Source organism: Sus scrofa, chromosome 18 (assembly GCF_054392235.1).
Source record: "Sus scrofa isolate SSC_HxYL_T2T_F1_AM1 chromosome 18, Sscrofa_HxYL_maternal_Yorkshire_Landrace_v2.0, whole genome shotgun sequence".
Lineage (NCBI taxonomy): Eukaryota > Metazoa > Chordata > Mammalia > Artiodactyla > Suidae > Sus > Sus scrofa.
The window spans coordinates 19,392,356-19,406,504 of record NC_139400.1 but is presented as its reverse complement, the minus strand read 5'-3'; the positions used below and the strand labels follow the sequence as shown (position 1 = coordinate 19,406,504).

Genomic DNA, 14,149 nt, shown 5'->3' with positions numbered 1-14,149 from the left:
CAGCTCAAGTCACCAATCATCTTTTTGTCAAATACAGGAATCAGCTCCCTGTCTGCATCTTTCTGGACTTGGTGGCATTCAATACAGTTGACTACTCTTACTTTTTGAAATGCTTTTAAGATCATGTTACACCTCTACTTAGAATTGTCCACTGGCTCTGGGTTTTACTTATAGTAAAAGTTAAAAACTCCTTATGCCATTCTGTGAGCTGGCCCCTAGCTCCCTCTCAGATTTGTCTCCTGCATCCTTCCACCTCTTGCTCAGTGCACCCCAGCCACTCTGACCTTCCTCCCAATTCACCAAGCTCACTTTCTACACAGACTTTGCACTTTGTTTTCTTTCTCTGTGATACTCTTCCTTTGGATCTACCCAAGACATTCTAGTCTTCCCCCCCCCCCACCCTTTGGCTGCACCTGCACCTGTGGCATGTGGAAGTTCTCAGGCCAGGGATCATACTCAAGCCACATTAGTGACCCAAGCCACAGCAGTGACAACACCTGGTCCTTAACCCACTGAGCCACCAGGGAACTCCAAGACATTCTCATCTTAAATGTGTCTTCCTTAGAGAGGACTAACATAAAAAGGACTAACATGACGTTGAACCTTCATGATACTACCTAATTATGTTGATTCTGTTTGTCTCTGCTATTGCCAATTAGGTTTTTTCTATTTTTTAACTCCATGAGGCAGCCATTTTAAGCTTATTGCTAAGGTCTCTTTGGAAGATGACAGAGAGGATTTGGAGGACAATTCTGCTGCTCTGCCTCTAGAATATAACACTAATGGAAAGCTATTAAAGAGTTGGATTGACTTGCCCCTTTTCTGTAAGTATGCTTCTCAATAAGTGCAAGATTATCACACTCTGGATTGCGCATTAGCCCTCAAAATGAGATCTGAGAGTTTGTAAATTATCAAAATTACTGTAAAGATGTTTTAGATCGTAATTCCTTATGAAAAAGTATGAGTAGCTAGAATTTTTATTGGCCATGTCCACAGCATGCAGGAAGTTCCCCCGGGCCATGGATCTAAAGGTGCCAGGGCAGTAGCAACAACAGATCCTTAACCACTAGGCCAGCAGGGAACTCCCAGAATGCTTGATTTTATAGCATTACAGCTGGATAACACCAATATCTTACATATCTTAAATAAGCTAACATTTTATTTTTATTTATTTGTATACTTTTTGTCTTTTGTCTTTTTAGGGCTGCACCTGTAGCCTATGGAGGTTCCCAGGCTAGGGGTGGAATCCGAGCTACAGCTGCCTGCCTACACCACGGTCACAGCAACGCAGGATCTGAGCCTTGTCTTCAACCTACACCACAGCTCATGGCAACGCTGGATCCTTATCCCACTTAACGAGGCCGGGGATGGAACCCACACCTTCATGGATACTAGTCAGGTTGTCCGCTGAGCCACGACAGGAACTCCGATAATCTAACATTTTAGACAAAGATTCTGACTTTGCATTGAACAAGAATTGACTTCGGCTTTTTCCTAGCCCCTTCAAAGGCCCTCAGTACTCCAAAAAATTACATAGGATTTTGTATTAGCAGTTGAGAGCTGGGAGGGACCACTGGAACCATCCCATTCCAACACCATCTTTATACAAATGGGGAAAGTAATAGGAGGGATTAAAAAAACCATCTAGTAGGAATTTGTCTATGACATCACACTGACTCAGAGTCATTAATTGGTGTTAACATTGTTAATCTGGTTGATGAAATTAACAGCTGCAGATTTTAAATGGGCAATACTACTCATTATTTTGGACTTTACACTATTTTTTGAAAAAAATTTAAATAACTGATTTACAATTTGATGTTAGTTTCATATATGTGTTTTTTCAAATTCCTTTCTCTTACCGGTTATTACAAAATATTGAGTATAGTTCCCATTCTTTTATTTTTATTTTATTATTATTATTTTTTGGTCTTTTTGCTATTTCTTGGGCCGCTCCCGCGGCATATGGAGGTTGCCAGGCTAGGGGTTGAATTGGAGCTGCAGCCACCGGCCTACGCCAGAGCCACAGCAACGCTGGATCCGAGCCGCGTCTGCAACCTACACCACAGCTCACGGCTACGCCGGATCGTTAACCCACTGAGCAAGGTCAGGGACCAAACCCGCAACCTCATGGTTCCTGGTCGGATTCGTTAACCACTGCCCCACGACGGGAACTCCTAGTTCCCATTCTTTTAAATATGAATTCCAATTAGTTTATTACAGGCGTGCCTACAAGGCATTCCCAAATAAGTCTCCTCCCTTATCCGAAATGGGTCATTTAGTATTCTGCTTTCAAGAGAGTACATCCCTAAAATGCCAACAAAACAAACTGTTGGGAAGGGTTTTTTTTTTTTAATTTATAAACAGCTTAGACTTTATGAACAAACCCAGAAGTGTTCATTTGTCTCTTCAGTTTCCAAACTGCACAACGTTACTGAGCATTTTACGACCGTGTCACACAATTTCTGCCATAGCCGGGCGAGAAAAACAGAAGCCGGTGTAGGAAAGGGAGGCCTGTGGCAGTTAGTGTCGCGCTTGGCGCAGAGAAGTCGCAGAGCGAGTCCGGCTGGAGTTAGCCATTTCCTTTCTTCCCTGATACTTCGGACTGCGGGCGGACTATGTGGGCCGACACGGAGCAGGTCCAAGCGTTCGTTCCTCTGCCTTTTCCCCGCATCCCCAACTCTGGAAGCGAGGGCGGGAGGCATGTGCTGGGCGCTACCGGGCGCCATGGTTAGGTCGGTCGTAGGCACATCCGGACTTCTGCCCTCGGTCGAGCCCCACGCGCGCTTCCAGTTTCCCGAGCGAATGGAAAGCTTCTTAGGAAACCCCAGACCCCTCCTCTTGAGGAAGGGCGCAGACGGCGTCCCCGTTTCCAAGGAAACTAGGCCTGCCATGACGTCACTTCCGCTGACCTGTCTGGACTCCAGACTGTTGGGAGAAAAAGAGGAAAACTGAGCCACAGCCACGACAGTGGATGCGAGCGTCTGCCGTCTGCGCATGCGCCCGCTCAGCGGCCTGCTTCTATTTATGTGGGGGATCCAACATGGCGGCTGCGGCGACCCTGGCGATGGCGGTGCAGCCCATCAGAACGTAGTGGCGGGGAAGGGGGCACGGTCCGCACTCACGGTGGCGTCGGCGGAGACAGCTGAGGGTGGTGGAGGGAAGAAAAGCGACGGAGAGCAAAAGGAAGGGCAGGCAGGCAAACAACTCGGCGAAGAAACGAGCGCCGGCTCGAGCGAAGGCAGAGGGCCAGAACAGTGGGGATGGCGGAGCCACGCAGAGTAGCGTTTATTAGCCTGTCACCGGTGAGGCGGCGCGAGGCCGAGTACCCGGGGGCCGAACGCGAGCCCGAATACCCTCGCGAGCCCCCCCGGCTGGAGCCGCAGCCGTACCGCGAGCCCGTCCGGCCGGAGCAGCTAGCCCCGCGGGAGGCTGCCCCCCGGTCGGACGCGCAGCCCCCGCCGCGGGAGAAGCCGCTCCCCCAGCGCGAGGTCAGCCGCGCCGAGCCGCCCATGTCGCTGCAGCGCGAGCCCCCGCGGCCCGAGCCGCCGCCGCCGCCGCCGCCTCCGCTCCCGCAGTTGCACTTGCAGCCGCCCCCGCCGCGGGAGTCGGTTTCCCGGGCCGAGCCGCAGCAGAGGCCGCCGAGGGAGACCGTACGCCTGGAGCTGGTGCTCAAGGATCCCACCGACGAGAGCTGCGTGGAGTTCAGTTACCCGGAGCTGCTACTGTGCGGAGAACAACGGGTACAGGAGATTCCTCCCTCATCCCCCAGACCCCGGGAGCCTCAGGACCCGTCCTCCTTCCCCAGTGGTTTTCGCCTTCCGACGCCCACCTGGAGCATCTCGGGTCGCCCCGGAGGGTGGCTGGAGGGGGCAGGGGCCGAGCGGGTGGGTGGGTGGTTGGTGCTGCTTTCCTCTGCTCCCTAGGGTTGGCCGTGGTTCCCACCGGGCTCCATCGAGCCCCCCTCGTGAGCCCGCTCCAAACGCCGTTCCTAGCCAGCTTTTTCTTTTTGCTTTCCCCACAAAATCTGGGGGCCCTGCAAGTTGCGTTGTTGGGTTATGCTGGGGGAGCTCTAGCAGTGCTTTCAGTAGAAAGGAAGAGAAAACCTTGGGGGACACGCCCCCCAGTCTGAAGCAGAGAGATTGTGTAACCCCTCCAATATCATCCTCACCTTCGTCGTTATTTGTTGTGCTCAGCGTTGAGATGTGCTTCGGAGCCTGGGGTATTTTTCTCAATTGAAGGAGATTTAAAAGTAATCTAAAAATTTTTCAGATTAAAGATTCCACTTTAGGAATGAAGGATAAGTGGGTTAGTTATCTGGTACCTTGTTTTTCAGCCCTGTGTTGATATTGATACACCTTTTAAGCTTTGCTTTCTCTGCAATTTGTTCATATTAGAAGGATGTCAGTCTTGTTTTATTTGGTGCTTACCATCATATTCTCATTTGAGTGCGTATCATTAGTGTATAGGACCTTGGAGGATATTGCGCTTCGCCGTTGTAATTTTTGGAGAAATGATGGGGGAAAAAATCTTAGCTTTGAATGTTTAAAAAAAACTTTGCTGAAAATATATAGCTATGCCTTTGGTGGAACTGGTAAACAATGGAGGTAGGAGGAAGGTTTGTTGGTAACTGTAATTTTTATTGTTGTTGGTTGATGATCTTCAGAAGTAAACTAGAAAAGAAAATGATAGAGTAACAGCAATAAGAGGACAATTTCCTCTGCTGTTTAGAGACTGTGGTCTTTATTACGTTTTGCACAGGTCTAATGGATTCTAGAAGTCACCTGTTTTGTTTTCATTTTCAGTTATCATTGATACGAATGACTTAGTTTTTAAAATATCATCTTAAACAGTGTTGCTAGATTTTATTTTAAGGCAAACTAATCTTTTGATCATTTTTTTTTACACATTATTGTTGTGTGGTCAAATCACTACTCAGGGTTTGCAACCAGAATGAATTGTTAAGGGTACACAGATCGTTTTGGTCATTTCCACATAATGTTTTGCCCCTTAGACTCACTGTAGTGCCTTTGTTATTTATAAAGCAATGCCGTTTTTCCCCCAAATAATTTCGAGAATATTGGATGGGAGCATTTTTCCAATAAATTGTACCATAGCTGATCTTCTAATCTAAGTAGGTTTGCAGTTTTACTCCCTAATCTGCTTCATAAATTACGGGTGATTATATTTGGGAAAAAAATACATACTAATGGCTAACATTTGCAGAGTTCTTAGTATGGTACAAGGCTTGTGGAGTTAAGTCCATCAGAGCTCCGTAAGACAGGAACCATTATCTCCACTTTACAATGAGGAGGCTGGTCATATGTCATTTTATTAGGATTTTTTTCCTGTATTAGTACCAATTCTTAATAAAACAAAATTTCTTGTGATTAACTTATATAGTTTACATTTAGAAAGTCCTGCTAAAATGAACTGAAATGAGATTTTTAGTAGGAATACAAAGACTTCTGTTATGATCCTCTTTATGCTGTAATATTCATGCCATGATAAACTAATAGATATATATCTTTTAGTTATAAAATTAATTTTGACACCTACCTTATTAACTTGATAGTGTAAGAACTAATAATTTCATGTAGGAGAAGGATGAATAATTCAGTTTATGCTATCAATTTAGGTTATATTAGTCCAGTTTTCTTGTATATTTCAGCCATATATTATTTGTTATTATTTGAAGCAAAAAGATCCATACAGTGTACCTTTGCAACAAAGATTTGCCACATTTTCCTATGATTACTCTTATGAGCATATTTGTTATGTAAGAAAGTGTAGAAAACAGTTTTCTAAATGAAAGTGTCACATTTCCATGAAAGGAAATTTTAGGAGGAGAAACCATCAGAAAGCAAAATGTAGGGAGTTCCTTGGTGGCCCAGCAGTTAAGGATCCTGTATTGTCACTGCTGTGGTGCGGTTCCATCCCTGTCCCGGGAACTTCCATGGGCCATGAGCATGGTCAAGAAAAGCAAAATGTAACCAATAAAATGAATCTGCAAAGTTGGTGTTTCCCAAATTTGGTTTTTCTTCCCCTCAGGAGGAGTCCATTATATTTTTAGTGATGATGTAATATTTTCAAAATAGTTTTAATTTTGAACTATTGTAATTGAACAGCATACTGTATAGCAGGGTAAGAGTAGAAAGGGGAGGAAAAGAAATCCTGTAAAATTAAAAGAAAAAAAGATTCTTGGAGTTCCCGTCGTGGCGCAGTGGTTAACGAATCCGACTAGGAACCATGAGGTTGCGGGTTCGATCCCTGCCCTTGCTCAGTGGGTTAAGGATCCGGCATTGCTGTGAGCTCTGGTGTAGGTCCGAGCAGACATGGCTCGGTCCTGCGTTGCTGTGGCTCTGGCTTAGGCAGCAGCTACAGCTCCGATTTGACCCCTAGCCTGGGAACCTCCATATGCTGCAGGAGCGGCCCAAGAAAAAGCAAAAAGACGAAAAAAAAAAAAAAAAAAAGATTCTGAAATTTTGAAATAGCTGTCTAGCATCCAATAAGATTTTTTTGTTTGATAGGTATAAGTATAAAAAATCTGTTACACATGCATACTATCTATACTGGGGTTAATTTAAATCATCCCTCTTCATAAATACAAAATGAACAATAAAACTCCAGTTAACAGAAGAAGGCAATCACATTTTCCCAAACTTTATTAATAAGGGGAAACACGAGTGTATGTTGGCAAAACATGGAAAACAACCCCCCCCCCCCAGGTTGTCAGGACACTGGTTAGCTAAACCCTTAACCTGGCTGTCTCTGTAAAATATTGGTCTCTGATTGAGGTTGAGGCATTGCACTCATCTCTATTCTGAAAGATTAATTTGTTCAGGGGAATTGATACACATATTCTTTTTAAACTCTTGGTAAACCAGAAGATATGAACATGATTAATTTAACATTTAGTATGAAAGGAAAAGTAGTGTTAATGTAATCATACTGTTACCACAGAATTCTGTGGTATTTTATTGCTTGTCATGTTGCATATTTCAGATAACATATGTGAAAGATCAGAAAATGGTGTTAATACGTTAATGTCAAAGGACAAAATTATTGTGTCATTTTTGCCTGTCGGTGGTTCATAATTTTGATATTTGCTAATTACCAGATCTCTTTTTCACCTAGAAAATGTAAAGCTTACTTAGAGCCTTGATTGTCAGTAGGTGTTATTTCTTAACTGTGAAAGAAAAGTGAGTCAGTTTTCTTAAATTTATTTTTATAGACTCTCAAGAGTAAGATTTAATTTTGATGCCTATATAAAGTCTACGCAAAATATTTTAGAGTGGCATATGAGATTACTCTTAGTAAAATATATATATTTATGTGTTTATATTTGCAAATATAAAATGGGTCAGGCCAGTAGTAAGACCTAGTATTCAGATCAGTAATAAGACCTAGTACGAAGGAACAGTTTATAAAGGCAAGCAAGGCGTGTGGTGATTACTGTCCTTAGCAAATCTCAAGTTAAGTCTGTACCCAGAACATGCCTAGTATTTATTTCATTATCTGTCTGTTTCTGCTAGTTTGTTTCCTTTCAGATCATATTTATATTTTCCATTAATAACTTCTGTTGGGATAAAGGACTCATCAATTTCAACAATTGATTCAAAAATTAGTTCCTTTAAGCTTTAAGATCTATCCCTTTATTCTTTCCTTTCTTTTTTTTTTTTTTTTTTTCCCGTCTTTTTAGGGCCTCACCTGAGGCATATGGCATATGGAAGTTCCCAGGCTAGGGGTCAAGTCAGAGCTGTAGCTCCCGGCCTACACCACAACCACAGCAATGCAGGATCCAAGCCGTGTCTGCGACCTACACCACAGCTCATGGCAACACCAGATCCTTAACCCACTAAGCGAGGCCAGGGATCGCACCTTCATCCTCGTGGATACTAGTCAGATTCATTACCACTGAGCCACAATGAGAACTCCATATCCCTTTAATTCTCATGCTCTTGGTATGATGAATTGTTTTGTATTCATTCTGTTTATATTTTTTGTCTTATTTTTAGATTAATCGTAGCTCAATCTTTACAGCCAGGAAGAAGTATCTCAGTTCCAAAGTGTGGAAGTCTTTGTCCCTTCTGCACTTTTTTCTTGCCCTTCAGGGCAAATCTCTATCAAATATTTCCACTGCAACATTTTTATTTCCTGCTTGAAGCTGGAAAACATATAGTCTTTTTTAAAACTTTCTAGTCAGTTCATAATTAGATAAAAATAGCATTTTTATCCATATGTAGCACCTTGCTTTGGCTTTATTGTATATTGGAAAAATATATATGAAGTGTGTCTGCGAAAATAGTAAACTCAAGTGAAGATTGTCATTATTTTGTTTGTTTTAGTCAAATAGATGGTAAGTGTGAGATCTTAGCTTGTGTGGTTTTTTAAAACAATGTATTATAATAGATTTTCATTCTCCCTGCTAGAAGGAAGCCATGATAATGTAATCTCTTTTCACCTATTTAACTTTTCTGCCTGGTTTAAAAGTCATATGTGTTCCCTGAATGGAGGATGCTCATTGATGGGATGTAGGTATATAGAGGCCGTTGATACTGGATCTCAACAGAAAGCTGTAGCAGCTCTAGATCCTCCAGTGATAACTCAGGGCACATGATTATATGTTGAACTCTGATAACCAAGATATCCTTTTAGAAGCATTTTCTGACTGAAGGGGTTAATCTTTGTTGGGAAGATTTCAAACTAGAATTATAAGTGGGATTTTCATTTTTGCTTAATTTTCTTGTGTTTCTTTGGACTTTTTTTTTGGATGGGGTGACCATAGATCACTTTGTGAGTGAAGACAATTTGAATTGTTGAATTCGTAACCGCCAGAAAACTTAAGAATGTGTGAGAATTCATTAAAACTGCAAATATTTTTTGCTACAAAGCAACATTTCTTTCTAGTTACTTTTTTTTAACTTTGGGATTTTTTTTTTTTTTTTCTGCTTTTTAGGTCTGCACCTGCAGCATATATGGAAGTTCCCAGGTTAGGGGTCGAATTGGAGCTACAGCTGCCAGCCACTGCCACAGCCACAGCAACACAGGATCTTTAACCCACTGAGCGATGCCATGGATCGAACCTGCATCCTCATGGATTCTAGCCAGGTTCATTAACCACTGAGCCATGAAGTGAACTCCCTTAAATTTTTTGTTTTTTAATTTTTAAAATTAAAAAAAAATTAAAATGTAGTTGATTTACAATGTCATATTAGTTTCCTTTCTAGTTTTAATGTTTCTAACCTGTTTGTTAATATTTGGAATGATTGACTCATTTATTAAATTTAAACCTAAATTCAGAGTTCCTTGGTAGCTCAGCAGGTTAAGGATCTGGCTTGTTGCTGCTGTGGCTCAGGTCATTGCTGTGGTGTGGGTTTGATCCCTGGCCCCAGAACGTCCACATGCCACAGCTACAGCCATGACCCACCCACCCCACCCCCCCGCCCCCAAAATAAATAAAGATACATTCATCTGTGGTTGAAGTAATACTAATACTTCTATTTCTTTCCTCATTCACTTTAAATCAGAAGAAACCTGTTTACACGGAAGACCCGTTTAATGATGATCATCAAGAGAGGCAAGAAGTGGAAATGCTGGCTAAGAAGTTTGAAATGAAATATGTGAGTATAAAAACTCTTCACTTACCTAATTTTATCCTTTTGGCCTATTTTTTTTTTTTTTTTTTTTTTTTTTTTTTTCCTGTGACTGGTTGGGAGGGCTGGTCGTATCTATTGCCTGCATTATCTTGTTTTAATAGATTGAATCCAAATAAATGGTTAGATGGTCAGATAAAGATTCTGATAGGTTTGTGGTGGATATAATAGTAGCCACCATTTATTGTACTCCTAGAGTTCAGGCAATTTGCTTATCATAATAATATCCAATCCTTATAACAGCACTACAAGGTAAATAATACTGATTGTGTTTTACACATGAAGAAAATGAGGCTCTGAGCCTAAGGTTAAGTAACTGATCTAAGGTCACACAGCGGCAAAAATGAGGCTGCATATCCAGATCTATCTTCTCTCACCCTTTGCCCTTTGTGCTGCCATGCTTTGAGAATTCTACTTTAATTCCTTTGGTGTAAGTATTCTTGCCTTTAAGAATTTAAGAGAATTAGGGGTTCCTGTCATGGCACAGCGGAAATTAATTCAACTAGAAACCATGAGATTGTGGGTTTGATCCCTGGCCTCATCCAGTAGGTTAAGGATTTGGCATTGCCATGACCTGTGGTGTAGGTTGCAGACATGGCTCGGATCCTGCACTACTATGGCTGTGGTATAGGCTGGCGCTGTAGCTCCGATTCAGCCCCTAGCTTGGGAACCTCCATATGCCACGGGTATGGCCCTAAAAAGCAAAAAAGAAGAATTTAAGAGAATTGATATGCATACTTCTAGACCACTGGAGTCAGAATTGATCAGAAGTAGCATGAAGTTTCTTTGTGCCTTGCTTACCTTAAAAATTCATGTGCAGGGAGGTCCCATGTGGCTCCTCATGACTAGAATCCGTGAGAATGCGGGTTTGATCCCTGGCCTCGCTCAGTGGGTAAATGATCCGGCATTGCCATGAACTGTGGTGTAGGTCGAAGATGCGGCTTGGATCCCACGTTGCTGTGGCTGTGGTGTAGGCCGGCAGCTGTAGCTTTGATTCGGCCCCTTGTCTGGGAACCTCCATATGCCACCTGTATAGCCCTAAGAAAAAAAAATTCATGTGCATTTTATAGTCTGTGCCACAATAACTTAGTGTTTATTATAATATTATAAAAATAAATTTAAGGGAGTTCCTGTCGTGGCACAGTGGTTAATAAATCCGACTAGGAACCATGAGGTTGTGGGTTCGGTCCCTGACCTTCCTCAGTGGGTTAAGGACCCGGCGTTGCCGTGAGCTGTGGTGTAGGTTGCAGACGTGGCTCGGATCCTGTGTTGCTGTGGCTCTGGCGTAGGCCGGTGGCTACAGCTCCCATTAGACCCCTAGCCCGGGAGCCTCCATATGCCGTGGGAAGCAGCCCTAGAAAAGGCAAAAAGACAAAAATTAAATAAATAAATTTAAATTACGTGACTGTAATTGCTTAATGTTTTTCTCAATTTTTCTTGTAAAATTGGCTTTGTTGGAAGATTCCTCTCTATGCTCATCACATGTTCATCCTATGGCTTTAACTACCCCTTAGCTCTTTGCTAAAACATAACCCATGAGAAGCAAGACCTTTCTTCCCTTGTGTTCCTCTGTGAGCATTAAAAGTATCTCACAGAGGAATTCCCATCGTGGCTCAGTGGTTAACGAATCCGACTAGGAACCATGAGGTTGCGGGTTCGATCCCTGCCCTTGCTCAGTGGGTTAACGATCTGGTGTTGACATGAGCTGTGGTGTAGGTCGCAGACGCGGCTTGGATCCTGAGTTGCTGTGGCTCTGATGTAGGCTGGCAGCTACAGCCCCGATTAGACCCCTAGCCTGGGAACCTCCATATGCCGCAGGGGCTGCCCAAGAAATGGCAAAAAGACCCCCCAAAAAAAAGTATCTCACAGAGATAGGATGTCAGCTCACACTAGGTCTGTCATTCATGTTATCTTCAAACTGCAGCTAGGGTCTTGGTTGATACTTGTTGGCTCCTTGTGGTAATAAACAGTTTGGGGGTGGGGAAAACACATGAGAATTTTTCTGAAATGTGGGTCAGGTTCAAGGCCATACTTTGCCACCTACTAATTGTATCTTTTGATGAGATTATTTTACCTCTTTGGGCCACAGTTTTCTTATCTCTAAATTCAGAAGTTCCGATTTTTTTTTTTAAGCTGTGTATATACAGTATACCAAAACTGTAGTACCCCCTGCAACATGATATTAGAATGCCCCCCGCTCCTTTTTTTTTGGCCATGCCTGCCCCATGCAAAAGTTCCCAGGCCAGGGATCTAACTCAAGCCATGGCAGTGACAACACCAGATCCTTAACCCGCTAAGCCACCAGAGAACTCCTAGAGTATCTTTTTTTCCCCATGGGTTATAAATTAGAGTTGCCCTTTGTAGGAGTTTCTTTGTGGCACAGTGGGTTGAGGATCTGGCATTGTCACTGCAGTGGCTTGGGTCACTGCTGTGGCATGGGTTCAATCCCTGGTCTGACAACATCCATATGCCATGGGAACAGCCAAAAAAAAATTGCCTTTTGCAAATGGAAAATTCCTAGCATATCCTATAAGTAATATACCTCAGAGTTAGCATTAAATCACCTTTCTGAAGAGGTTGGTTGATATGTAAAATTGTTTCAAGTAACCGGGTTAGAGCCAAGTACTGTCATTGTGCAGGAATAAAATGTTACTCTTCTTTTAATCCAAATTAATGGGCTCTCTTTCTTCTCGATTTTTATTTTGTCTACTCTCTTATTTCTATTCTAAGGACAGATTTAAAATGTCCCACCTCATGAAGGCTTTAGGTGCATAAGCCCAAAAGAATGCATTACATCTATCTATGAGCATTAAGTATATGTATTATGACACATTTGTTTGGAATCTTTTAAGAAAATCATCAGGCTTGGAGTTCCTCTCATGGCGCAGCAGAAACAAATCCGACTAGGAATCATGAGGTTGCCGGTTCGATCCCTGGTCTCACTCAGTGGGTTACAGATCTGGCGTTGCTGTGGCTGTGGTGTAGGCCGGCGGCTACAGGTCCGATTAGACCCCTAGCCTGGGAACCTCCATATGCTGTGGGTGCAGCCCTAAAAAGACAAAAAGACAGAAAAGAAAAAATCAGCAGGCTAAAAGTGACCTGGGAGAAAATAATCTTGTCCAGCTCTAGGCTTCACAAAAGAGTACCCTAAACAATAGAGCTTTTTATTGATGTTGAGAGATAGCAAAGGCTAATGTCTATATATATACACTTATATATATTTTTTATACATATACTGCATATATTTATATTTTAAATAAAATATCGTGGAGAGTTCCAGTCATGGCTCAGTGGTTAATGAATCCAACTAGCATCCATGAGGATGTGGGTTTGATCCCTGGCTTCGCTCAGTGGGTTAAGGATCTGGTCTTGCCATGAGCTGTGGTGTAGGTCGCAGACACGGCTTGGATCCTGTGTTGCTGTGGCTGTGGTGTAGGCTGGCAGCTGTAGCTCCGATTTGACCCCTAGCCTGGGAACCTCTGTATGCCTCGGGTAAATGCACAACTGACTCCAAATTGCCATTTAGTATGCTTTGCATTGTAGGATATAAAAGCTACCCCATCTTTGGAATGTTAAGCTGACACCCAAGACAGTCAAAGCCTCCCATATTCAATATTCCACTATTTTCTGGTTGTACCAAAAAAACAACCAGCAAATTTCACCTCTTAAAAAAAAGCATTTGTACTTAAAAAATGGGATGAGGTGGGACTCCGTCCTTCTTAAAAATGTTTCTAGAGCTACTAAAAAACTTGGATTTACAAAATAGTTGATAAAAATATTCCTCTGGATTGTACAAGAAGGGAGACAGGGACACGGACAGGACCAGGCGTGTGCTGTTAATCAGACTTGGCTTCCTTCTTTCCTGCTTCAACAGACGCTGGGCTCTCCTTGTTTTTAGTTTCTCTTGTTTTCTGCAAGCAAATCTTTAGTCTCTTGGTTCGCCACCTCGGCCTGGTTTCCCTTTGCTCCCCTTTTCCCTTTTGTGTGTCCTTTTTTGTCTGAAGAGTTATCCTCTCCTGCTGCCTTTTTTGGCTTCGTTTCCACTTTGCGGGAGCAGGTTTAGCTGACAGCCTCGCCCATCTCCTCTTGGGCTCCTCCTTCGCCCCCGCCCCGGAGCTGACCTTCCGCGTGGGCATCGTGGCTGCCGGCGGACGTGTGCCACGTGTGCTGGGTGTCTCGGGCGTGTGTCTGGGCGAGACGAGAGCCTTCCTGAAGCTGGGCTGCCTGACCGTGGCCGCTCCTCCCGCCGCCAGAGCTGCTGGGACTCCTAGCTACCTCATTCTACTTTTTCTTCCTTCATAATGGAACTTAGACATCCTTGTCATTATTTCTAAAAATCACTTAGGGTTATTCTAGCCCTTTGCTCCTTTTTTTTTTTTTTTTCTTTTCCTTTTTATCGCCATACCTGTGGCAACGCTGGATCCTTTACTCATTAAGCAAGCCAGGGATCAAACCTGCATCCTCGCAGGCGCTGTGTCAGGTTCTTAATCCAC

General features: G+C 43.1%; 1 protein-coding gene and 1 pseudogene across 3 annotated transcripts in view; one reads left to right on the top strand and one right to left on the bottom strand.

The window, feature by feature from the left end:
- The first annotated feature begins 3,015 nt into the window (after window positions 1-3,015).
- Window positions 3,016-14,149, top strand: part of UBN2 (ubinuclein 2) — a 95,311-nt gene continuing 84,177 nt past the window's right edge. For all 3 annotated transcript variants that reach the window (XM_085005294.1, XM_021079092.2, XM_003360116.6), the window contains exons 1-2: window positions 3,016-3,743; window positions 9,531-9,623. In XM_085005294.1, coding sequence (XP_084861420.1) covers window positions 3,264-3,743; window positions 9,531-9,623 — 573 coding nt within the window. In that variant the 5' untranslated portion in view covers window positions 3,016-3,263. The remainder of the gene's footprint in view (window positions 3,744-9,530; window positions 9,624-14,149) is intronic.
- LOC146394912 (non-histone chromosomal protein HMG-14 pseudogene) lies at window positions 13,493-13,792 on the bottom strand (annotated as a pseudogene).